Source organism: Copadichromis virginalis, linkage group LG18, assembly GCF_057382275.1.
Source record: "Copadichromis virginalis isolate Kocher_CV1m ecotype Utaka linkage group LG18, C_Virginalis_male_GT1.1, whole genome shotgun sequence".
NCBI classification, from domain to species: Eukaryota; Metazoa; Chordata; class Actinopteri; order Cichliformes; family Cichlidae; genus Copadichromis; species Copadichromis virginalis.
Genome location: NC_140635.1, coordinates 967581 through 988934, shown reverse-complemented (window position 1 = coordinate 988934; position 21354 = coordinate 967581). Strand labels below are relative to the sequence as shown.

At 47.6% G+C, this 21354-nt stretch overlaps 1 protein-coding gene across 2 annotated transcripts; it reads left to right on the top strand.

Moving 5' to 3' along the window:
- The first annotated feature begins 6044 nt into the window (after positions 1 to 6044).
- cyp7b1 (cytochrome P450, family 7, subfamily B, polypeptide 1) lies at positions 6045 to 19867 on the top strand. 2 transcript variants are annotated; one of them, XM_085440235.1, is made up of 7 exons: positions 6045 to 6177; positions 10942 to 11078; positions 15598 to 16194; positions 16734 to 16940; positions 17019 to 17197; positions 17813 to 18124; positions 18220 to 19867. In XM_085440235.1, the coding sequence occupies exons 1-6, from the start codon at positions 6104 to 6106 to the stop codon at positions 18104 to 18106; spliced, it is 1488 nt and encodes a 495-aa protein (XP_085296361.1). In that variant the 5' UTR covers positions 6045 to 6103; the 3' UTR covers positions 18107 to 18124; positions 18220 to 19867. The 2 variants fall into 2 exon arrangements, with proteins under 2 accessions (XP_085296361.1, XP_085296360.1); XM_085440234.1 differs by having other exon boundaries at positions 16734 to 17197.
- The last annotated feature ends 1487 nt before the right edge of the window (positions 19868 to 21354 follow it).

Genomic DNA, 21354 nt, shown 5'->3' with positions numbered 1-21354 from the left:
TCACTGACAGCAGTGACACTGACGTGGTCTCCTGCTGCTGTAGCCCGCCTGCTTCAAGGCTCAGAGATGCTCTTCTGCAGATCGTGGTCATAACCCATAACCCCTTATTTCAGTGCCCGTTCCCTTCCTAGAGGTTGGAGAGTCCCAGCTCAAATCAAATCAAATCAAATCACTTTTATTGTCAAATCACATGTGCAGGCACACTGGCACAGCACATGCGAGTGAAATTCTTGTGTGCGAGCCCCACAAGCAACAGAGATGTGCAAACACAACAACACAAACGAGCAAAATACAAGAATGGCCAACCTGAAACTAATAAATATATGTACAATATATAATAGTATATGCATTTCTGGATGTGTATACTAAATATTTTCCTACGTGTGTGTGTGTGTGTGTGTGTGTGTGTGTGTGTGTGTATACACATTTTTACAAATTAAATAGTAAAAAAAAATAATAATAATAATAAAATATATAAAATATACAGAGTTGAGACATGTGCAAAACAGTGGCGTTACTGTACAGTATGGAGTGCATAATGTTGAAGTTCCAGTAGTGAAGCTGAGGTGTCTATGACGTGTTCAGCAGTCTGATGGCCTGGTGGAAGAAGCTGTCTCTCAGTCTGCTGGTACGGGACCGGATGCTGCAGAACCTCCTTCCTGATGGAAGCAGTCTGAACAGTTTATGGCTGGGGTGACTGGAGTCCTTGATGATCCTCCCCGCTTTCCTCAGGCAGCGCTTCCTGTAGATGTCTTGGAGGGAGGGAAGCTCACCTCCAATTATCCGTTCAGAGCACCGCACTACTCGCTGGAGAGCTTTGCAGTTGTAGGCGGTGCTGTTGCCATACCAGGTGGTGATGCATCCAGTGAGGATGCTCTCAATGGCACAGTGATAGAAGGTCCTGAGGATGCGGGGGCTCATGCCGAATCTTTTCAGTCTCCTGAGAAAGAAGAGGCGCTGCTGCGCCTTCTTCACTGTTTTGTTTGTGTGTACTGACCACGTAAGATCCTCTTACTGCAGCTGCACAACGGGCAGAACAAAAGGAGGTTTGGAGGTTTGCTGGTGGAGCTTTACTGGTGGAGGTTTGCTGGTGGAGCTTTACTGGTGGAGCTTTACTGGTGGAGCTTTACTGTTGGAGGTTTGCTGGTGGAGCTTTACTGGTTTTCGGACATTCGAGGATTCAGATATCCCAGGAATCGAGCTACCAACCTTCTGATTGGCAGATTCCTGCTCTGCCGCCTGGGCTACAGCCACAGCTTTCTTTGCTTGAACCTCAGGTCAGAGTTAATGGCTCAATAAAAAAAGCTGCTGTGAAAATGCAGCCAACTGCTGATGAAGAGCGCTGTCTGGCTCCTTTTTAAAGATGAGGAGTGGCGCGAGACTTTTGCACAGTACTGCAGGGTGGGGCTAAAGTATTGACAGGTCAGAGGGAGGATGTGAGAGTAACGGACGCGGGTGTTTAATCATCCAGTTTCCTCCTCTGAGCGTTCGAGCTGCGATCGAGCGTACAGTCACACAGACTTCTTTATTCACAGGACTGTGTTGACTTTAAGCCTTCAGCCTGAAAGTCTGTGACGCCGAGCAAACGCTGACTCATCAAAGACTCATTCCAGCCGAGAACCTGAGCAGGAGCTTCCTGTGACGGTGTCACGGTTCTGGGTCGTTTCTTGTGTTTCGGTTTGTTTTCTGATGCTCGTGTGCTCTGCTGGTTCTGTTTCTGGTTTTTGTGTTTAAGGATTTGTTCTTCGGTTGTGTCTCATGTTTAGCATAGTTTGAGGTCCATGTGTTATATTCTGTCTGCCTCTCAGTGTCGAGTCTGCGTCCTTGTGTGATGGTTTCTTGTTTCCTGTTTTATTGTGAAAGTCCGTGTCTTATGTGTGTATTCAGTTTGCCTTCCTTGTCTCGTCTTGTCAGTTACTTGCAGCTGTGTTCCCGACCTGTGTGTAATGTCCCTGTTCTCTGAGTGTATTTAAGCCGTGTCTTCTGTTGTTGTAGTCGTTGGGCCGTCTGCGTATCTGCTGTGTGGTTTCCCTGCTGTCACCATCATGTACCTTTGTGTGTATGTTTGCTGTTCAGTAGTTTAGTTTGTCTCAGTACAGATTAGTTTTGTTCCGTTTTGCCATTTCCACTTTTGTTCTACAATAAACCACATTCAATGAGTGCCTGCAATTGGATCCTCGTTCATTTCCTGACACAGTGTCATGATTCATCGTCCTCACATAGTTAACGATGACTGTGCTGAGAGCCACACGAAGACATCAGTGACGTCTTTTCAGTGTAATCCAGTTTTGTGGAAGTCTACGTGAAGCTCGGAGCCGTTAATGAGAACCAGACGGCTGCTTTCCCAACAAGAGCCGGCCTCCTGCGGGAACGCTCGGATTACATCAGATGTGATGTTGAAGCTCACAGAGTTTTTTTTCTCACACTGTTGCTCAAGCAGAGAGCTGAAGTCCTGCATCTATTCAGTGAGTCCTGACAGAGCTCCAGCCCCACGACGTTTAACGCATCTCAATAAACGCCTGACGAGGCTCCAACTGGAGACCTCAGCCCGCCTCTGAGCGTAACGGTTTCAGAAAGAATAGAAGACGCTTCACAGAAAAACATCTGGGAGGTCGCTTTCCAACAAATCCTAACATCAAGGAATGTTGTGTCGTGGTTATGTCCATCTTTTATATACAGTCTTCAGAAAAATGCAGCACAAAGCACTGGCTACACATTAAACTCCTTCTGACCTCCATACAAACGTTTCTGTTTCAAAAATAACCGAACAAATTGAAAACTGTTGCTGAGAGTATTTGGGCTTTTATTTTGAAGGCTGAACAGCTGTAATTTCCTGCACATTGATGGCACAGGAGGAAACGTCCTCTTTCCTTATGCTCTCCTTTCTCACAACCCAACCCTGATCCGGGTTCTTAACTTCCTGTTGGAAGGGAGTTTTTCCTTCCTGCTGTCGCCTCGTGTCGGCCCACAGGGGTCATCCCTCTAACACTGCAGGCTGTTGGCTGCACATACACGTGCACTGAACTCAACCCGCTGCTCGCACACTTTCACTCAGCAGAATCAGGTCAGACAATCACAGCGTGAACCCCGATCCCAGCCCAGAGGCCCGGCGAGCCGAGGGTTTGAGTCCGTGCGCCCACGCTGGCACTGTGTGTTTCTGCAGGTCATCGCTGACGTGCTGTAACTTAACAGACATATTCTGGATCTGTTGTGAAGCAGCTGTGGGACAGTTTGTCCGCGTGAGGACGAGCACATCTAGTGCAGAACTCGGCGTTCGCCTCCAAAATAAAAGCCGTGCAGAGCAGAAGAAACAAATGTTGGTGTAATCAGAGGACATGCAACGTGAGTTTACAGGTAACGGTCTCTGCACAGGACCAGCGTGACATGACTGCTTGTGTTTGTGCTGGCAGCTTCACACAGGCTCTTATCAGCGGTTTCACTGATGTGAGTTAAGCTTCCACGTCGGGTTTCGCTCATGTGTCAACACAATGTCTGGAATTTTATCGATTTCCCACTAACTGTTATTGTCTTTGTGTTTCATTAACGCTGATAGACAAACATGTGCTGCTTGTGGCCACGGCTCACTTACAGACCTGACCCTGGTTAGACGACAAAATAAAACGATAATAACAGAAACATTTAAGAACAGCTGTTTCACTGATCGTTAATGTTTTTATTTCAGGTGGCAAAGTTCCTGATCTGTAAAGAGGAGCGGCCGATCTCCAAACACATGAGCCGCTAATGCCAGAGACACGTTAAAGCGTGTTTCTGTCTCAGAAATGTTTGAGCAATGTCTCTTTACACAAGCCGGCATTGGTCACCCATCACGCTGGGATGCCTTCACTCTCAGATTGAGATGATTTCTTTCCACACTCGTCGCTGACAGACTTGGTGGGAAACAGTCGAGATGAGAATGTCTAAAGTGGATGTTCAGAGACATTCAGCATCGGCGCTCTGCTCCTGATTCAGTTTCCTTCTGGAGTGATCGTCGAGCATCAGTTCAGGACCAACAAAAGCCTGCCTTCAGTTTGGCTTCACAGACTTAAAAGCTGAAACCTGTTCGGTCATCCAGGCTGTCCAGTACTGAGACGCTCCAAACTAAAAAGCAGGGAACAGTGTCCAGATTTAGAGTCAACAGGTGAAATCTGTGAGCGAATCCCAGCGGCAAAGTTCACTGCAGAAACATGTTCCAACAAAGTTCTTCCTGTTAAAAGGAAATTCTTCTCTAAGTGTTCGTTGTGCATCGTCTGATTGGTGGTTTCTCTCTAATGTCAGAATTTCTCAGTCCGTAGAGCTCAAAACTTGATTTTGGGGAATAAATGTAATTTTTGTCTCCAGCTGAGGAGGTTTTGGACTTCTGCAACTTCCCTTTAACCCCTTAAGCCCCAACACCCCCCCCCCCCTCCAGGGGCAAAAGGCAGGAGATCAGGTAGACTTGGCTCTTAAGAGGTTAATTGAATTATGGAGCTGTGCTCACAGGTCATCTGACCGGTTTCTCCTGCATATACAGGGAGGGCTGCCTTTGCACGCTGGACTCATCTAAAACACATTTACCTGCGCAAACACAGGTGTAAGAGCCATGATTTGTAAAGCTACGTTATCTGAGATCAGAGATATTACAGAGGCTCTTTCACCAAACTGCAGTCTCTCTTTTGTGCCCTGCAAAAACACGTCCTCCTGTTGATACTCGGTGCAGCAGTTTCATGAAGTCGTGGCCTTTGTTCTTCTCCGCTGGCGGGTGGAGCACAGCTCGCGTGTCTGGCAGGCAGAAGGTACACAGCAGGGACTCGCTGCTTCCTCTGTGAGTGGACTTTGACTCTGTGAGTGTGCACTGAGCAGGTTTACACTTACATTATGTCACGCTGCAGAACCAGAGCAGCGCCTCAGCTCGTGTTCTGTCTCCTTCCTGTTCCTAGATAGTAGTTTTCATGTCAGCACAACACACACGCACACACTCGGCTGTTTGCAGTGCTTGTTTCCTAGGCTTTCAGGAGAGGCGGTGTTTTATCAGGTACACGGCAGTGCTTCATACAGAGACAGAAAAGCCATGAATGTACCTCCAGATATCTGGTTTCGATTGGCTCGGCCTGCTTCCTGTTACAGTCTGCCCGAGCACACAGACTCACAGAACACTTAAAATGATTGTTTTTGGTTTTTATGTCACAAGTATTCTTATTGCACTTCAGCTAATTTTACAGGAACTTCTTTGACTGTTACCGATCATCAGTAACACTGTGGCGCTTTCCCCGGCTGAGAAGCATCACTTCATGAAAGCCAGTTTTCTGTCCTCTCAGGATGTAACTCGGTGTGTTGGTGCAGGCGGTGCGGACTCGGCCGTCTGACTTCTGCATGACTTTAAAGCCTTTCCTGGATTAACTGTGTGGAAAAACAAAACCTGCTGAGTCTGCAAATCCAAAGTTTGGTTAATAATGGATGCTGTTGTTCTCTTAGCTGGTCTCTGCCACAAACAAACTCTCATTGAAATGAATCGACAGATTTTATTGTCATTTCAACCAGACATGTAACACACAAACACAGGACTACGTAAAGTGCAATGTGCAAACAAATGCACAAATAAACAAGATAAGACAGAACAGGACGAGACACACAACGCTCTGCAGTGTTGTGACAGCCATGAAACTCGTTTTACTTCCCAGAGACTTATTTATTAGGTCAGGTATATTTTGGTCTCATGAAAGGAAACACCCTGATCTGCCTTCATCCCTTCATCAGACACGGTGATGTGATTAGAGAGAAAGCTGCCTGAGCTCTTTTCACGGTCCCTAACAGTGTTGGTGGTCTCCGTTTTCACAGGCGTGGACTGCAACTGTCCCAGCTGACAGCGAGCTTCCACTCCAACCCCACATCCACGAAGAACACGCACTCAGTGAAGGAGATTTGAGTCTTCGCGGCCTCGTTTTTATCTTTGTTCTTATAACTTTGTATTCTGTGTGTCACATGTGGCATCCATATGATCGATAAAAACAAACTGAAGTTGGTGTGTTTTATTTTGAAAGCTTCCGGTGATGTGCGCGTGTATATGTGTGTGTGCGCGCTCCCGCAGAGTAGCGCTCCGGTGTGAGTCCCGGAGAGAGGTAGGATCATGTCCCCGCTGCTGCTGCTGGTGCTCGGCCTGCTCCTGCCGCTGCTCCTGCTGGTCCTGCGCGGCAGGACGAGGTGAGTCCGCCCGCATCTCTGTCCGGCCCGGCTCGGCTCGGCTCTGATTTTTCGTGTCTGTGTTGATGAGAAAAGTTGCTGCACGCGGAGCTCCTGGTTGGCTCTGAAACGTGTCGGTGATTATCGGCATTGTAACATTTTTCATGAACGATGTTTTCGTGTTTGTTCTGTAGTTTTGACCCGGGTCACGTTCACTGCTAGTCCGACTGTAATGTTTCCCAGCAGCGAAGCAAAGGGTGGGGTAGCCTGGGGTCACTGCGGGACGGAAGTGCTCGTTGTCCCGTTCCAGACTCGGGCACATGATGGAAGTGTGTTGAGATCGATGCTGCCACAGGAAGTGGAAGAAGATCAACACGCACACGAAAGGAAACAAAGAGATGGAGGATGAGGTCACTGAGTGAGAGACGACCAGAGGTCAAAGTGGGGAGAAGCTCAGACTCACGCACAGACCCGGTGCATCACAGAGACGCTACAGGAGCTGCGCTGAAGTCTTAGTTTGAGTCTTAGAGGCAGCTTCAGGTGGATGGTGACCTGCCCCTACCCCAGTATCGCAGGCTGGTCAGCCGTGAATCTCCTCAAAACCTCCTCCTCAGGACAACTGTAGCTGAAGGAGAGGCTTCTGCTCCCCTCGGGAGACTCCGGGTCTGATGAAGAGCCCAGAACTCGTGCAGAAGGACTTCAGGTCTGTCAGCACTGAGCTTTCGGGTATCGAGCTTCATCTCGATGATCCTCGGGTGACAGACTCATCGATAAGATGAATGAAGCAGATCAGAGAGACAATCAATGCAAAAGAAAAATACAGGCAGCAAATCAGTGAAAGTTAATGAACCACAGAAGAGCAAAACAATCAGCTGAGGTGGAGAAACCCGAGGGCCGCAAAACTCCTGCAGTGAGGGTGTGAGGACGTGTCAGCATTACCAGAGGGGCAAACCGTCATCGCCCTGCAGAGGGGAAATCGGTCCAGCGTGGTCATCCCAGTTACTAATGGCAGGAACTAGGGGTGGGGGAAAAATCGATACTGTGTAGTATCGTGATATTTTGTTTGCTAATAATGTATCGATACAGGGACGGCAGAAATCGATGTTTTGTTACAAAAAAGGTTTCTGTGCTCTGACTTCAGAGCATGTTGATCCTTTTTCTGAGCAACAATCCTGACACTGTCCAAATGTGTTTAACTTTTCTTATGGCAGCAATAAACATGACCGTTTACTTATTTTAATTTAAGACATGTTTTATTTTAATTAAGTTTAAAACTTTTTTATTTAATGTAAAATTATATTTTGTTTTAATTTACTTTCAAATTCTTCAGTTGCTGAAGGGGCTGCATAGTTTTCATATTGCATAGTTTTTATAAATAGCTGTAATTGTACCAGATGGTTTCAGTTCAGTTGGACTAGACTGTAATACAAACCGTTCAGTTTGTCAACAATAAAACTGAAATGAGAGAAAGACTGAGTGTGAGACTTTGATATTAGATAAAATGAATATTGATAAAGTTTAACTTTATGGACAGAATCTGAATATCGCAAAATATTTTTAAAAATTGCAATAACATCGTATCGTGCGTTAAGTATTGTGATAACATCGTATCGTGGGATGTATGGTGATTCCCACCTCCAGCAGGAACCATGACATCACCCTCATCCTTCGCGCCGCGCCGGGCGACTGCAGCGAGTTACAGCTGTTTGCCCTGTAGACGGCGATCACTGGTTAAGTAAGTTGACTCCTGCCGCTGGAGGGAAGGAGCGTACGGTGAGGGGGAGAAATGCAGCCGTGATTTATGGGAGCCACCTGTTTCAGCTGACCCCAGATCAGCAGGTGAGACGGCTGCTTTTTCCAAAGATGAGAATGAAATGGGATGCATCCCGTCTCTGATGCAGCGTGACGTCATCCCATCCCTCCTGCTCAACACATGCTCAGCGTCCTGAGCAGGAGCGCATGGTTCTCAGCGCTGGTGCAAGGCGGACCATCATGGAGGACAGCAGCACGCCACTCACAGCCTTTATCACACGTTTTGGGAACGGCTGGCTTCCCTTCGGCTTGTGCTCGGCTCCAGCGCAGTATAGACGAATGCTTTTGCAGGTGGGACAGGTGAGATCTCTGAGCCACGTTTGGATGAATTTGGTCGGCACCGAATCATTCGAGGAGCATCTGATTGATGCGCCTGGTGTGAAGCTGACTCCAGAACAGTGTGGGGTGTTTGAAGACGCCCTCGGCTCACGAGTGACGTCGTTCACTCAGCGTTTGAAGCGAGCGGCTAACCCTGAGAATCCTGCAGCATCGACAGAAACTCTGAAGGCAGATTTCTCTGGTTTCTTTCTTCTCGCAGCAGATTTGTGGTTGCACATCCAGAGTTTCCGAGCATTTCGAACGACTGTAAGGACTTAAACGCTCAGGCTTCAAACTCTGCTGTTCCAGGACAGTGCCTCCTCAGACTGCACGCTCCGTCCAGCTCTGTCCTGTTCTGGATCCTTATGCTGGATTCCCACAGCTGAGTGGGAGCGCTGATGTCCATCTGGTGGGATGTTCCAAATATTTCTGTCTTGCATTCTTGAACTCTTTGTCCCCGCGGTCGTTCTCAGAGCGCCGATCGCCTCCACGTCTTGGTCTCTGACACACTCGGCGTCTCACAGCGGACACTCGGTGTCTGGACCGACACACAGCGCGTCATTCCTCAGTTTCCACACTTTGCAGTCTGACACAGCTGCTGCAGGTTCATCTAAACTGAGCACATGAAACGGGACGATGTCTCTGAAATATCAGTAACCCGGCTTCACGGGTTTCACCTGGATGAGACGGACGGTGTGGTCACGTGGCACAGCGTGGGATAGAAAGGCACGCAGGGATCTCTCTGCAGGGAGTGACTGGAGGTGGGAGGCTGATGTTTGAGCATGTGCAGACACGGCTTCGTTAGGTTTGGCCGCACGTTAGTGCACACACACCGGCTGTTGGTCAGGTGACTCGTTCTGCAGATGCACTCATACTTTACACCCAACCAGCTACCGGGAGAGACTCACACCCGGTTCTCTGGTCTGATTCAGATATCTGTTGTGTTTTAACCTCGTTGTGAAGCACTTTAGTTTACCTTTGGTTTTAAATGTGCGATAGAAATAAAGTTGTTTTGTATTCAGATGACGTAATGAGAGCAGATTAACTGATGGTGTCGGCGATGTTTGGCTGTCTGGCCCCAATGAAAGGCTTCCTGTCTGTGTTTGAAGACAACTGGGCCGCCTCCAGGGTGTCCCGTGACCTTTTGCTCCCAGGAGGAAGTTCCTCTCAGTGTGAGGCACAAAGACTGGAAGTGCAGGGGAACACTTAGCAGCTCAGGAGGAAACTCACAGCGGGAACCTCAGATTGGTTAAAGGGTGGAACGTTTCCAGCCGCTGCGCATGAATGCGGCGCAGTAATGACCCTGCTGCTCGGTCCTTTGTACAAGTTGTTTTCTCGAGGCAGTGAGGCGCCCTTCAGCTCGGACCCGGCAGGGCCGCGTTTCTCTTTGTTCCCCCGGAGTCACGATTCCTCTCACGGCCCGTGGGAGTCGTGCGGAGTCTTAGTTTCACTCCTTGGTTACGTTTAAAGACATCTCTTTACATCTCGTTACTTTCTGCCTTTGTGTGCGTCCTTTTTACCTGAAGGTCAGGTGAAGGTGATTAAGACAGATGTAAATGTAGGAATGAGTGAAGGAAAGCCTCGGGTTTGTGGACGTAGCGAAGGAGGACATGCAGTGACAGAGGAGGACGCTGGAACAGAAGATGTGACTCCTGGAGGGAGCAGCTCGGAGAGAAAGGCCTCACTTTGCATCGCTTTCAGAAATGCTGTGTTTGTGTTGCACTTCTCTGGGGTCACGTTGTGTGTGCTTGTTTGTGTACACGAGTCCATCAGTAGTGTGAACACAGAGCATCACTGTGACCGACGACTGCTTCGAGGTGATCCGGCTGCAAACTCTGGCAGAGAGCTGAAGTCATTCTGTGTCCTCGTCCCTCGTTAATTCAGGGTTTCGTTCCCTGTTTGCTAATTATGCAGAACATCGGAGTCTTGTTGAGGCATGAACCCTGTAAATGTGACGCTTGTTGTGATAGTTTGTTTCCTGCTGTGTTATCAAACTGAACCTTTCTGTCCAAACGTGGAGCTGGGTGGAGTGTTTCTGGCTTTCTGCACTCGCAGCTCGTTTAGGGTTTGTAACTCGGATCAAAGTGGAGACTCGGCGCTTAAACCGTTGATGTTAGGTCAGGAAGTTGAGCTCAGATTGTGACTGGCCCGGACGCGTTTTCGTGTTTCCTGAGAAATGCCTTCACGACATTCGGGCTTCCACGGCAGAGCTCTGGGTAAACACCGGACTGCTCAGGATTACGGCCATTAATCCAGGGAATGGGGCACAGTGCACACACGGGCTGATGCAGCATGTTAGGCTCCTTGCATTAAATCAAACTGCACTGACTGATTCTCTGTTTAAAAGCAAGTTTACATGTGAGCTGACCGAACAGCAGCGAGCCGATAGAAAACAGATCCTGAAGCTCACAGCAGGCAGACGTCTGTTTAATAACCGCAGCAGACTCTGAAGGTGTTTTATAGGAGGGAGTGTTTTTCTGCCTGAGGTTACCCTTTATTACAGTTTCACAATCTCAGTGAACAGGAACACCTGAGCCTCCGTCCACAGGAGGATTCAAAGTTCAGATCAGACACGCTGTGTGACGCCAGATAAACTGTTTGATGTCAAACTCACAGAGGTGAAATAATGTGGTTTCTCTTGTGTGTTGCTTGCAGACGAGAAGATGAGCCCCCTTTAATAAAAGGCTGGATTCCTTTCATTGGAAAAGCTCTGGAGTTTGGGAAAGATGCCCACAAATTTCTGAAAGAACATAAGAGGAAGTTTGGAGATGTGTTTACCGTCCAGATAGCAGGTTGGTATTTCCAGCGTCCCTACCAGCCCCATTAAAGAGAGACGGCCTGTCTGCACGTTAGCAGCACAAACTCGTTAAAACAGTCCAGGGCTGCACTTCAGTCATTCATAAAAATCAAAATCCTGTAAATTATACAAGTGTGACGCACAGATTATTACGGAGCAGGTGACAGGGTGAGCCTGTGTCCATCTTTGCTTTTGACTAGGGCTGCCACGATTACATCGACTATCAAAATCGTCGACGGCTAGTTTAATAGTCGACGCGTCGTTTGAAGCTTTGTAAGATCCCAAAAGACGCAGGAATAAGTAGCAGGATTTAAGAGTGTAATAACGGACTGAAACAGAAGATGGCAGCACTGCATGTACAAGGATGCCAGCTGCCGTTAAACCCCGAAGAAGAAGAAGCTGTGTACCAGAATTCATAGCACCGCCCAGCTCAGTAGTGATGGTAAATTTGATTCTTTTTCTGAATCGAGTGTTAATGAGTCACTCACCAAAGTGAATCGGGTGTTTTGAGTCATTTGATTCACTGAGTCAGTTGACCAGAGAGTGCAAAAATTTTACATTTTCACTCAAACTTAATTTGTTTCCCTTTTCATGTAAATCCCACTGCTAAGATGAATGATTAAAAAAACCCCAACTATTTTATAGAGAAAAAAAGAGCAAAAACATTTCTAAAATTAAGCAATTTCTTATCAAAATTGCTTAATAAACATTTATTTTGTTTATTTGTATTTTATTAGTATTTTCCTTAAGTGTGTCAAATATACATTTTCTCATCTAAATGTCCACTGTGCTGTGAGCCAGGGGGCGGTAATGCGCCTTAACATTGGTTGCCAACCAAGAAGAAGAAGAAGAAGAAGCAGCTGTGAGCCAGGAGGGAGGGAGTGAGTGAGTGATTCGTTCGCTCTTTGATTCAGCACAGGAGGGAGGGAGTGAGTGAGTGATTCGTTCGCTCTTTGATTCAGCACAGGAGGGAGGGGGTGAGTGAGTCCTGAGTGATTCGTTCGCTCGCTCTATGATTCAGCACAGGAGGGAGGGGGTGAGTGAGTCCTGAGTGATTCGTTCGCTCTTTGATTCAGCACAGGAGGGAGGGGGTGAGTGAGTCCTGAGTGATTCGTTCGCTCTTTGATTCAGCACAGGAGGGAGGGGGTGAGTGAGTCCTGAGTGATTCGTTCGCTCTTTGATTCAGCACAGGAGGGAGGGGGTGAGTGAGTCCTGAGTGATTCGTTCGCTCTTTGATTCAGCACAGGAGGGAGGGGGTGAGTGAGTCCTGAGTGATTCGTTCGCTCTATGATTCAGCACAGGAGGGAGGGGGTGAGCGAGTCCTGAGTGATTCGTTCGCTCGCTCTTTGATTCAGCACAGGAGGGAGGGGGTTAGCGAGTCCTGAGTGATTCGTTCGCTCGCTCTTTGATTCAGCACAGGAGGGAGGGGGTGAGCGAGTCCTGAGTGATTCGTTCGCTCGCTCTTTGATTCAGCACAGGAGGGAGGGGGTGAGTGAGTCCTGAGTGATTCGTTCGCTCGCTCTTTGATTCAGCACAGGAGGGAGGGGGTTAGTGAGTCCTGAGTGATTCGTTCGCTCGCTCTTTGATTCAGCACAGGAGGGAGGGGTTAGTGAGTCCTGAGTGATTCGTTCGCTCTTTGATTCAGCACAGGAGGGAGGGGGTGAGTGAGTCCTGAGTGATTCGTTCGCTCTTTGATTCAGCACAGGAGGGAGGGGGTGAGTGAGTCCTGAGTGATTCGTTCGCTCGCTCTATGATTCAGCACAGGAGGGAGGGGGTGAGTGAGTCCTGAGTGATTCGTTCGCTCGCTCTATGATTCAGCACAGGAGGGAGGGGGTTAGTGAGTCCTGAGTGATTCGCTCGCTCTTTGATTCAGCACAGGAGGGAGGGGGTGAGTGAGTCCTGAGTGATTCGTTCGCTCTTTGATTCAGCACAGGAGGGAGGGGGTGAGTGAGTCCTGAGTGATTCGTTCGCTCGCTCTATGATTCAGCACAGGAGGGAGGGGGTGAGCGAGTCCTGAGTGATTCGTTCGCTCTTTGATTCAGCACAGGAGGGAGGGGGTGAGTGAGTCCTGAGTGATTCGTTCGCTCGCTCTATGATTCAGCACAGGAGGGAGGGGGTTAGTGAGTCCTGAGTGATTCGCTCGCTCTTTGATTCAGCACAGGAGGGAGGGGGTGAGTGAGTCCTGAGTGATTCGCTCGCTCTATGATTCAGCACAGGAGGGAGGGGGTGAGTGAGTCCTGAGTGATTCGTTCGCTCGCTCTTTGATTCAGCACAGGAGGGAGGGGGTGAGTGAGTCCTGAGTGATTCGTTCGCTCGCTCTATGATTCAGCACAGGAGGGAGGGGGTGAGTGAGTCCTTAGTGATTTGTTCGCTCGCTCTTTGATTCAGCACAGGAGGGAGGGGGTGAGTAGCTCAAATGTGATGTTAGCATGTTAGCAGCACGATGCTACTGTGAACGGAGGAGTTATTTTCTTGATGTGAGCTTCTACTCAGGGGTTTTTCTTCCAGTTCAGAGCAGAAATGCTTTTGTTACGAAACTGGCTGTTGTTCCCCCCCCCCCCCCCCCCCCCACAATTTTAATTATAAGCTAGATATATTTCTACTAATGGAATTAGTTTGCTAACAGCAACAGGGATGAGTCAGTGAGTCAGTTGGGCTTGTGAATCATGATTCACGAGTCAGTAAAGTGATTCTTGAGTATTGAACGATTCGTTCACGAATCGAACATCACTACTGCTCAGTTTCCAACAATGGCGGCAGCTAGTTAGTTTTAATGTTACTCTTATTATTCTTTCTGGGTCACAAAATAAATGTTTAACATATGTTCAGGCGAGAATGTAGCTGTGTAAACCTCAAATATCTGCTCAGTTTATCAAGACACCACATATTTTCAAAAGCGCTCCGACGTTTTCGGAGACGTCTGTTACCCACTAGCTCGATAGCGAGCCGGGGGCTAGGCCCACTAGAGCCGTGAGAACACCGGACTCCCGGCACATCGTTTTCAAACCCACCGCCATCTTTCGCTACTCAGGTTAAACATGATATATAAGTCACTTAGATAACTTAAAATGTTATTGTTTGGCTTTTTTCAGTATTTTATTTGTTCCTGAGTAAATCGGTTTGGCTGAGATTAAAGTTTTTACACAGCTGAATAAACATCAAGCAGACAGCTGATCATCAGAAGTGTGAGATGCTCCAGAATTTACTCCGGTGTCCTGTTATATTTTAGATAGCAAGGAGTTTATTAAACTTCACCGAAACAATCTGCAAATGTCATTAAAATTTAATAAACTATCATCTTGTCTTTATTGTTAGTTAGCACCTTAAACACTTAAAGCTGAAAGCTAATGCTAGTTATATAAGAGCAGATGCTGCTGGTGCAATAAGCTGTAATGGATGATGATGTGATTAGTCGACTAATCGCAAAAATAATCGCAGACTAGTCGACTCAAAATAATCGTTTGTGGCAGCCCTACTTTTGACACACTCCTTCTATACCCAATCACCTGAGTGACCACGAGCCAGTGAAGCTGTGCGCTGTTTCCAGGTCATTATACATATCAATGTTCAAGGTTTCTAAATAGTCAAACTTTATATTATTTACTTGTGATACTAATATGTTTTTTCTGGGAATGATTCTGAGGAACTTATCAATAATGTAGGTGATGAATAAGACAGAATTAAGGTGAATGATGGGACGCAGACACAAGTAGAAAATGAAAAAGCTGAAATGGTAAAGCAGAATAAATTCTTAGGATTGATAATATCAGACACCTAGTCATGACCAAATTAAAGATTATAACTGTCTCTGCAGATGTTTTAGTGTCGAGCTGTGAGGAAATAATGATAAAATTATCTTTTCAGGACACTTCTTATAACACACAGATGGGTATTTTCATCATACAAATGTCTTATTTTTACAGTCAAAATAATTAAAACTTCAGGGCTTTGTTAGTTGGTGTTCGAGCTGTTAGAGTTAGATAATGTTTAGAGCACAAAGTAATCTATTACCAGTTGATATTTAAGATCCTTTGGACCACAGAGATGGTTGATTTTAACGTGCTCGTGGTGAGAACGTCTGGGAATGGTTTTTGTGAGTCTGTGTTTGGGTTAAATCGTGTATAAAGACGTGGTTTAAATGCAGTGATGGGCTGAGGCAGCATGATAATAGAACATGTTACGTACACTCAGGAAGAAGCTGCATGCCTGAGCTGAGCTACGTTACTTCTTCCCACTGCTCTTTGAGCTAGAAGATAGTATTCTCCTTCCTGTATATACGCGCTTGTATATACAGGAAGGAGAATACCATCTTGTGTATATATGTACGCACATGCTCAAAGTGATCAGTCGGCTCCTCCAGCTGTTTCTCTTCGGGACCACTGATCTTTCCAGCTGTTTTTTTTTTTTTTTTTTTGCTCTGTCCCAACTTTTTATAGACTTGCTGACCTTTTATCTTAAAAAGCTCCAGTCTGAGATTAAACACCTGATACGGTTTGCATCTTTTATAAATACAGGTAAATACATGACCTTCATCATGGATCCTTTACTGTATCCCAACATCATCAAACAAGGCCGGCAGCTGGACTTTCACGAGTTCTCCAACAGGGTGGCATCATTTGCCTTTGGCTATCCACCTGTTACTAGCAAGTTCCCCGGCCTGAAGGAGCAGATCACACGCGGCTTCATTCTCCTCCAAGGGGATAACCTCACGCCCCTGACAGAGAGCATGATGGGTAACCTGATGCTGGTATTTCGTCAGGACTACCTGGACCAGGAGAGCAGCTGGAAGACCGCCTACATGTACAAGCTCTGCAACTCGATCATGTTCGAGGCGACCTTTCTCACCATGTACGGCAAGCCGCCATCCGCCAGCCGCCACAGCGGGATGAGCGTCCTGGAGACGGACTTCATCAAGTTTGACAAGATGTTTCCGCTCCTCATCGCTCAGATACCCATCTGGCTGCTGGGACGGACTAGGGCGATCCGCGAGAGGCTCATCAACTACTTCCTGCCGCACCAGATGTCTTGCTGGTCACATTCTTCAGAGTTCATCAGGACACGATTCGAGATGTTTGAGCAGTATGACACGCTGAGGGATTTCGACAAAGCAGGTAGATAATTAGCTGCTGTGCAAACATGTTTCTGCTGTCCTACAGCCCAGACCTCGAGTGGCTCATGTGCAGCTGTGGTCGGAGGTTAACATCCACCCATCGTGGGCGCGAACTTGTCTTGGTCATTTCAAGTTTTGAATCACTTCTTTGAACGCTTCTAATAAATGTCCCTCAGCAAATCCCACCTTGACCAAATGCTTTTGGTTTCCATCATCAAGCTTCTACCAAGTTTGGCTCTATATGATAATGTTTATTTAATGGTAGAGTTCATCTAAATTGAACTGACTCGGCTTTTAAGCACAGTCCCAAATACTTGACGGGGGTTTTGTGGAGGCTGTTGCAGAAGCGTAATGTCGGCCTGCTTTATGTGTTTGCAGCTGCTGATGGATTTAGGCCTTTCTTCCCTCCCTGTGCAGTGTACCAGTGCCACTGGCAGCTCAACAGCCCACAATATAGACAATAATTGTTTTTGTGACCTGAGTGTAAATGCTGCGTGGAAGCTTTTTGTGGATGACATTCTGCATCCTGCTGACTTTCAGCTCATCACTTTGCCATCCTGTGGGCGTCTCTGGGGAACACGGTTCCTGCTATTTTCTGGGTCACGTATTACCTGGTGAGTCACCCTGAGGCACTGCAGTTCGTCCGTCGGGAGCTCGAGGACGTCCTGAGACTCAGCGGGGTGGAATTCAGCAGAGATAAGGATGTGATGCTGACCCCAGCGCACCTGGAGAAACTTCTCTACATGGGTACGTGCACACAGAGATTCTGCATTCGTACACTTAGAGATGTGAACCTGAAGATCATTGACCCGACTGTCTCCACAGAGAGCGCCATCGAGGAGAGCCTCCGCCTGTGCTCGGCCTCCATGAACATCCGGGTGGCTCAGGAGGACTTCAGTCTGCGTCTGGATGCCGAGCGCTCGGCGGCCGTCAGAAAGGGAGACATCATTGCCCTGTACCCTCAGGCTATGCACCTGGACCCCGAGATCTACGAGGACCCACAGGTACGCTGGACCACTTTTCAACTTAAAAGGACTCAGTGCACCTTAATACATGCATTTGTTGTTTTGAACTGATTACATACCTGCCTTAAGGTGAGACTTTAAAAAATCCAAATGACAGCGTGGCATGTCTTTCTTTGCGTTTGTATTCAGAGGGGCTGTTACCCCTGAAGCCTTGAATCCCTGCAGAATCACAGTTCTGGTTTTTGTGTAACTTTAAGGTGTTTTCATCCAGTCATGTGATCAACTCCAAATTAAGAGGAAAGTCTGGAAACCTTTGAAATCCACACAGACTGATTATCTGCTGTTGGGGGAAATGATGGGTTATTAAAGCAGCACAGGGAACAATAGTGCCATCTGTTGGCATTTTAGTCAAACTCCATCTTCCATCCATTTTTCTTCCGCTTTCCAGCTTATCAGCACCTCAGCCTGTCCCAGGAGTGACGGGGTGAAAGGTCATCATTCTGTGGCAGGGCTCCATCTGAGCCCAGGTTTATTAAGTCGGTGGTTTCTTCCTCTCAGGGCTTATAGCCGAAGCTGTAACAGTCATTTGCAGTGAAGGGATGCCACGTTTGACTGTTGTTCGTCACGCTGTCGTTCTTCTCTCTGTGCCGTCAGACGTTCCGGTTCGACCGCTACGTGCAGAACGGCCAGAAGAAGACCAACTTCTACAAGCGTGGCCAGAAGCTCAAGCATTACCTCATGCCTTTCGGCTCAGGTGCCAGCAAGTGTCCCGGACGTTTCTTCGCAATCAATGAGATCAAACAGTTCCTGTCCGTGATCCTGCTTTACTTGGACCTGGAGTTGGAGGAGGGCCAGAGCAAAGCCACCTTGGACCTCAGCAGAGCCGGCCTGGGAGTCATGCTACCAGCTGAAGATGTCCGCTTCCGCTACAGGCTGCGGCCTGTCTAACGGGGACCCCCCCAGCAGGTGAGGCTGCTCTGCACGGGCATATCCAACCTGGTGTTCGTAGAATTCTCGATCACGTTCTGCTCAGATTTTTCTAATTTCTGCTTCATTTTCAGTCGTCCTGGTTCCCTGTGAGCGCCGACCTCGCGGCGTGCACTTCTGTGCACAGCCTGGACAGCGAGAGACCAGAAAGAACCAGACGTGCTGCACATGAACGGCTGTGGAGACGCTGGACAGGTTGAAGCTTCCAGCCTGTCGGATTTTTTGCCTTAAAGCTTCGTCAGTTTTAAAAGAAGACCGAAAGTAATTAGTACGTATTTTTGCACCGTGGTTATTGTCCTTGTTTTCTGTGCCTCGGTTCTGTTTGCCAGTATGTACCTTTATGTAGCACTGGGGTGTAAATACTGTATGAGCCAGGAGCTTCAGGTAAACAGTGTTGCATTTGCATGCTTTCATATTAACACTGCAGCTCTCAAAGTTAAAGGAACAGTCCACACTGTGCAGGAAGTCCGGCCGCGGTTAGCTTAGCTTTGCGTAAACACAAGCGTCCACAGCGTACTTCAGAGTCGGCTGTGAACACCGTTAGATTGAGAACTTCTACAGTGGCGGACGTGGACAAAATGCTGTTAATTTTACTCTCTGCAGTGTTTACATGCTTACACAGTTGCTGTGCCTCCACAAACAGCACTCTGTTCTGCTTCTATGCCCCGTCTTTGTTTACTCTTTCCCACCCAGGCTTCTAGGCCTCTGATTGGCCAACACGGTTAGGAATATATCGCCACCTGTTGCTTTGGCATGTTCATAGCAGCGTTTTGCTTCATTTTTGCGTCTGTGGACGGGTTTTTTTTATTTTATGTTATTTTTTTAAACGAGAACGGAAAATCTCAGTTTTCAAAAATACGTGTGGACGTAGCCTAAAGCTGTCAGCAGACTGAGAAGGAAACTTGTCAGATCAGGAGGGTCCGACTCCAGGCCTCGAGGGCCGGCGTCCTGCAGGCTAAATGATGACCTCCTTACATGTCTTGAAGGTCTCCAGAGGCCTGGTGATGAACTAATCATGTGATTCAGGTGTGCTGACCCAGGGTGAGATCTGCAGGACACCGGCCCTCGAGGCCTGGAGTCGGACCCTCCTGTGTTTGTCCCACAGGGTGCAGCGAGTCAGTGCCACCTGCATGTAACGAGGTCAGCCGTTAACGGCACGCTCTTAGTCAGAGCGGTGGCGTGGCCCTCTGAGGAGCGTGTAAAAACAGCTGATGATAACCCTGCACCGGACTTCCTGGACAGTGAGGCTGTTCCTGTAGCGCCACCTAGTGTCAGCACGCTGAGCACGTCAGACTGCAGGTGGAAAACGATGTTTGAGATCTGTGGTGTGAGTGCACAGTGAACCAGCTGACAGATTTAATGTGAAACTGTCCCACTTGTGGATGAACTGTGCGAGGACCTGCAGGGCGCCGTTAAAGGAGCAGTTCACCTCAAAATCAGGTGTGTTGTAGGTCCGACTGCTCTTCCCTCACGGGGATGTGAGGAGATGCACCGACACCGAGCTTTTAACAAGCGTTTCATTCAGGAACTATTTTCTTTGCACTAATTACTCTAAAATGTGTTGATTTGGGGGTGAGCCGTCCCTGTACTGCAGCCTGTGGACGAGACACTGTGTGCCAGTGTACAGAGGGCCTGATACTCCACAGTAATACCCGTACATGTGTATTTTGATGCATTTCAGGTGATTTTGGTCTTTTATTATTAAAATAAAATGTAACGTGCTGTGTCGCGTGGTGTTATGTAACCTGAGCAGCACAGACGCCGAGCACGACCAGCTTCTCTCTAAACTCGCGTCTTTCTTTGGCCATGAAGGTCTAAACGGAGCAGACAGATTTAATCAGGGTGATGATTACAGCTCCACTCAGGAAATTCATTTCACGCCCAGTGCCAGGAGACGCACACCATCGAACACTAATGACGCAGTGGTTCCCAAACTGTTTTTACTGGCCCCCCTTTGTTTTACAACAAAAATGTTCGCCCCCCCCCCCCCCCCGCGTGCACAGGCACAAACACACCCTCCAACCACACGCCCATGTTTTGCTCCATTGTGGTTTATTTCTCACCTCCAACATTTAGTAAACAATTAAGCAAACACAAGTAATCTGCAGGCAGTAATAAAATAAACTCTTTTACGCTGCGTCCGCACCTACACGGGTATTTTTGAACACGCAGCTGTTTCGTCCACGTAAACGACGTTTCCAATCACAGAAAACAGATTTTTAAACTCCTTTTTTGCGTTTCCGTGTGGACGAGGAATACAGAGTTCGTCACGCAGCGTCAAAGGTATGCGCCTTTTCCACGTCACGCTGTGGCCACGTTATTGTTTACATGAGATGAACTGCAGAATGATAGAGACGAAATACTGTTAATCTGACTGTCTGCAGGTTTTACAGCAGTTACTGTCCCTCCATTTACAAAGGCAGAGGCTCACGGTGTCATTATTTTACATGTAGTTGTTTTTTCCTGTGTAATAATGTTCAACACTGATCTCAATACATTTTTCAAAAAATGCAAAATGGGTTTAAAAACATAAACAGCTGTGGGATCCTGTTTGTCTGTGACAGGGGGAACAAATCGTGGCAGGATCAGCCTGATGTTATTTGCATCCTGCTGTAACTTTACTGTATAAAGAGCAAACATCTCCAACATGTCAGGAGTAGTTAGTCATTACAACAAGTGTTTGTGAACTAAAGATCAAGAATGTGGGATCCTGTTTGTCCGTGATTTGAAGAGCCCAGCGCTGCTCCCGACGCAGGGAAACTAATCCTGCAGGGAGACCTACCTCAGCACCTGTGCAGGTGAAGCCAAAGGGAAGATTTGCTTCACCATATTTTCTAGTCTTTGAATGAAGTTGGTTTAGAAACATATTCAGCGATGCTTCATCTCCTGCTTTGCGTTTGCGTGGGCGCCTCATCACAAACCTGTCCATTATGCTAGCAGTGTCCTCCAAGGGTTCTCCCCCCCCCAATGGCTCTGAAGCTCTGGGTTAGGCTAACAGAACAAAAACTGATTATCTGTGAACGAACAGACTCCACGACAGCTTTTACAACAGCCCTGATCAATGCTCACAGCTGACCTGATTGGCTACCCCCCTGGACCTTTTGGGGGCAATAACAATAATAATAAACATGCACTCATTCTTTTATTTGTTTATCAAGTCATCCTTTTTTGCGCTTACCTTTCTGGCACTTCAAGTTACAGTGTTGTGT

Coding starts and splice junctions, on each gene's coding strand:
- cyp7b1 (XM_085440234.1), top strand. CDS start 6,104: ATGTCCCCGCTGCTGCTGCTGGTGCTCGGCCTGCTCCTGCCGCTGCTC. Junction 6,178..10,941: donor GTCCTGCGCGGCAGGACGAG/GTGAGTCCGCCC, acceptor TGTTGCTTGCAG/ACGAGAAGATGAGCCCCCTT. Junction 16,195..16,733: donor GAGGGATTTCGACAAAGCAG/GTAGATAATTAG, acceptor GCTGACTTTCAG/CTCATCACTTTGCCATCCTG.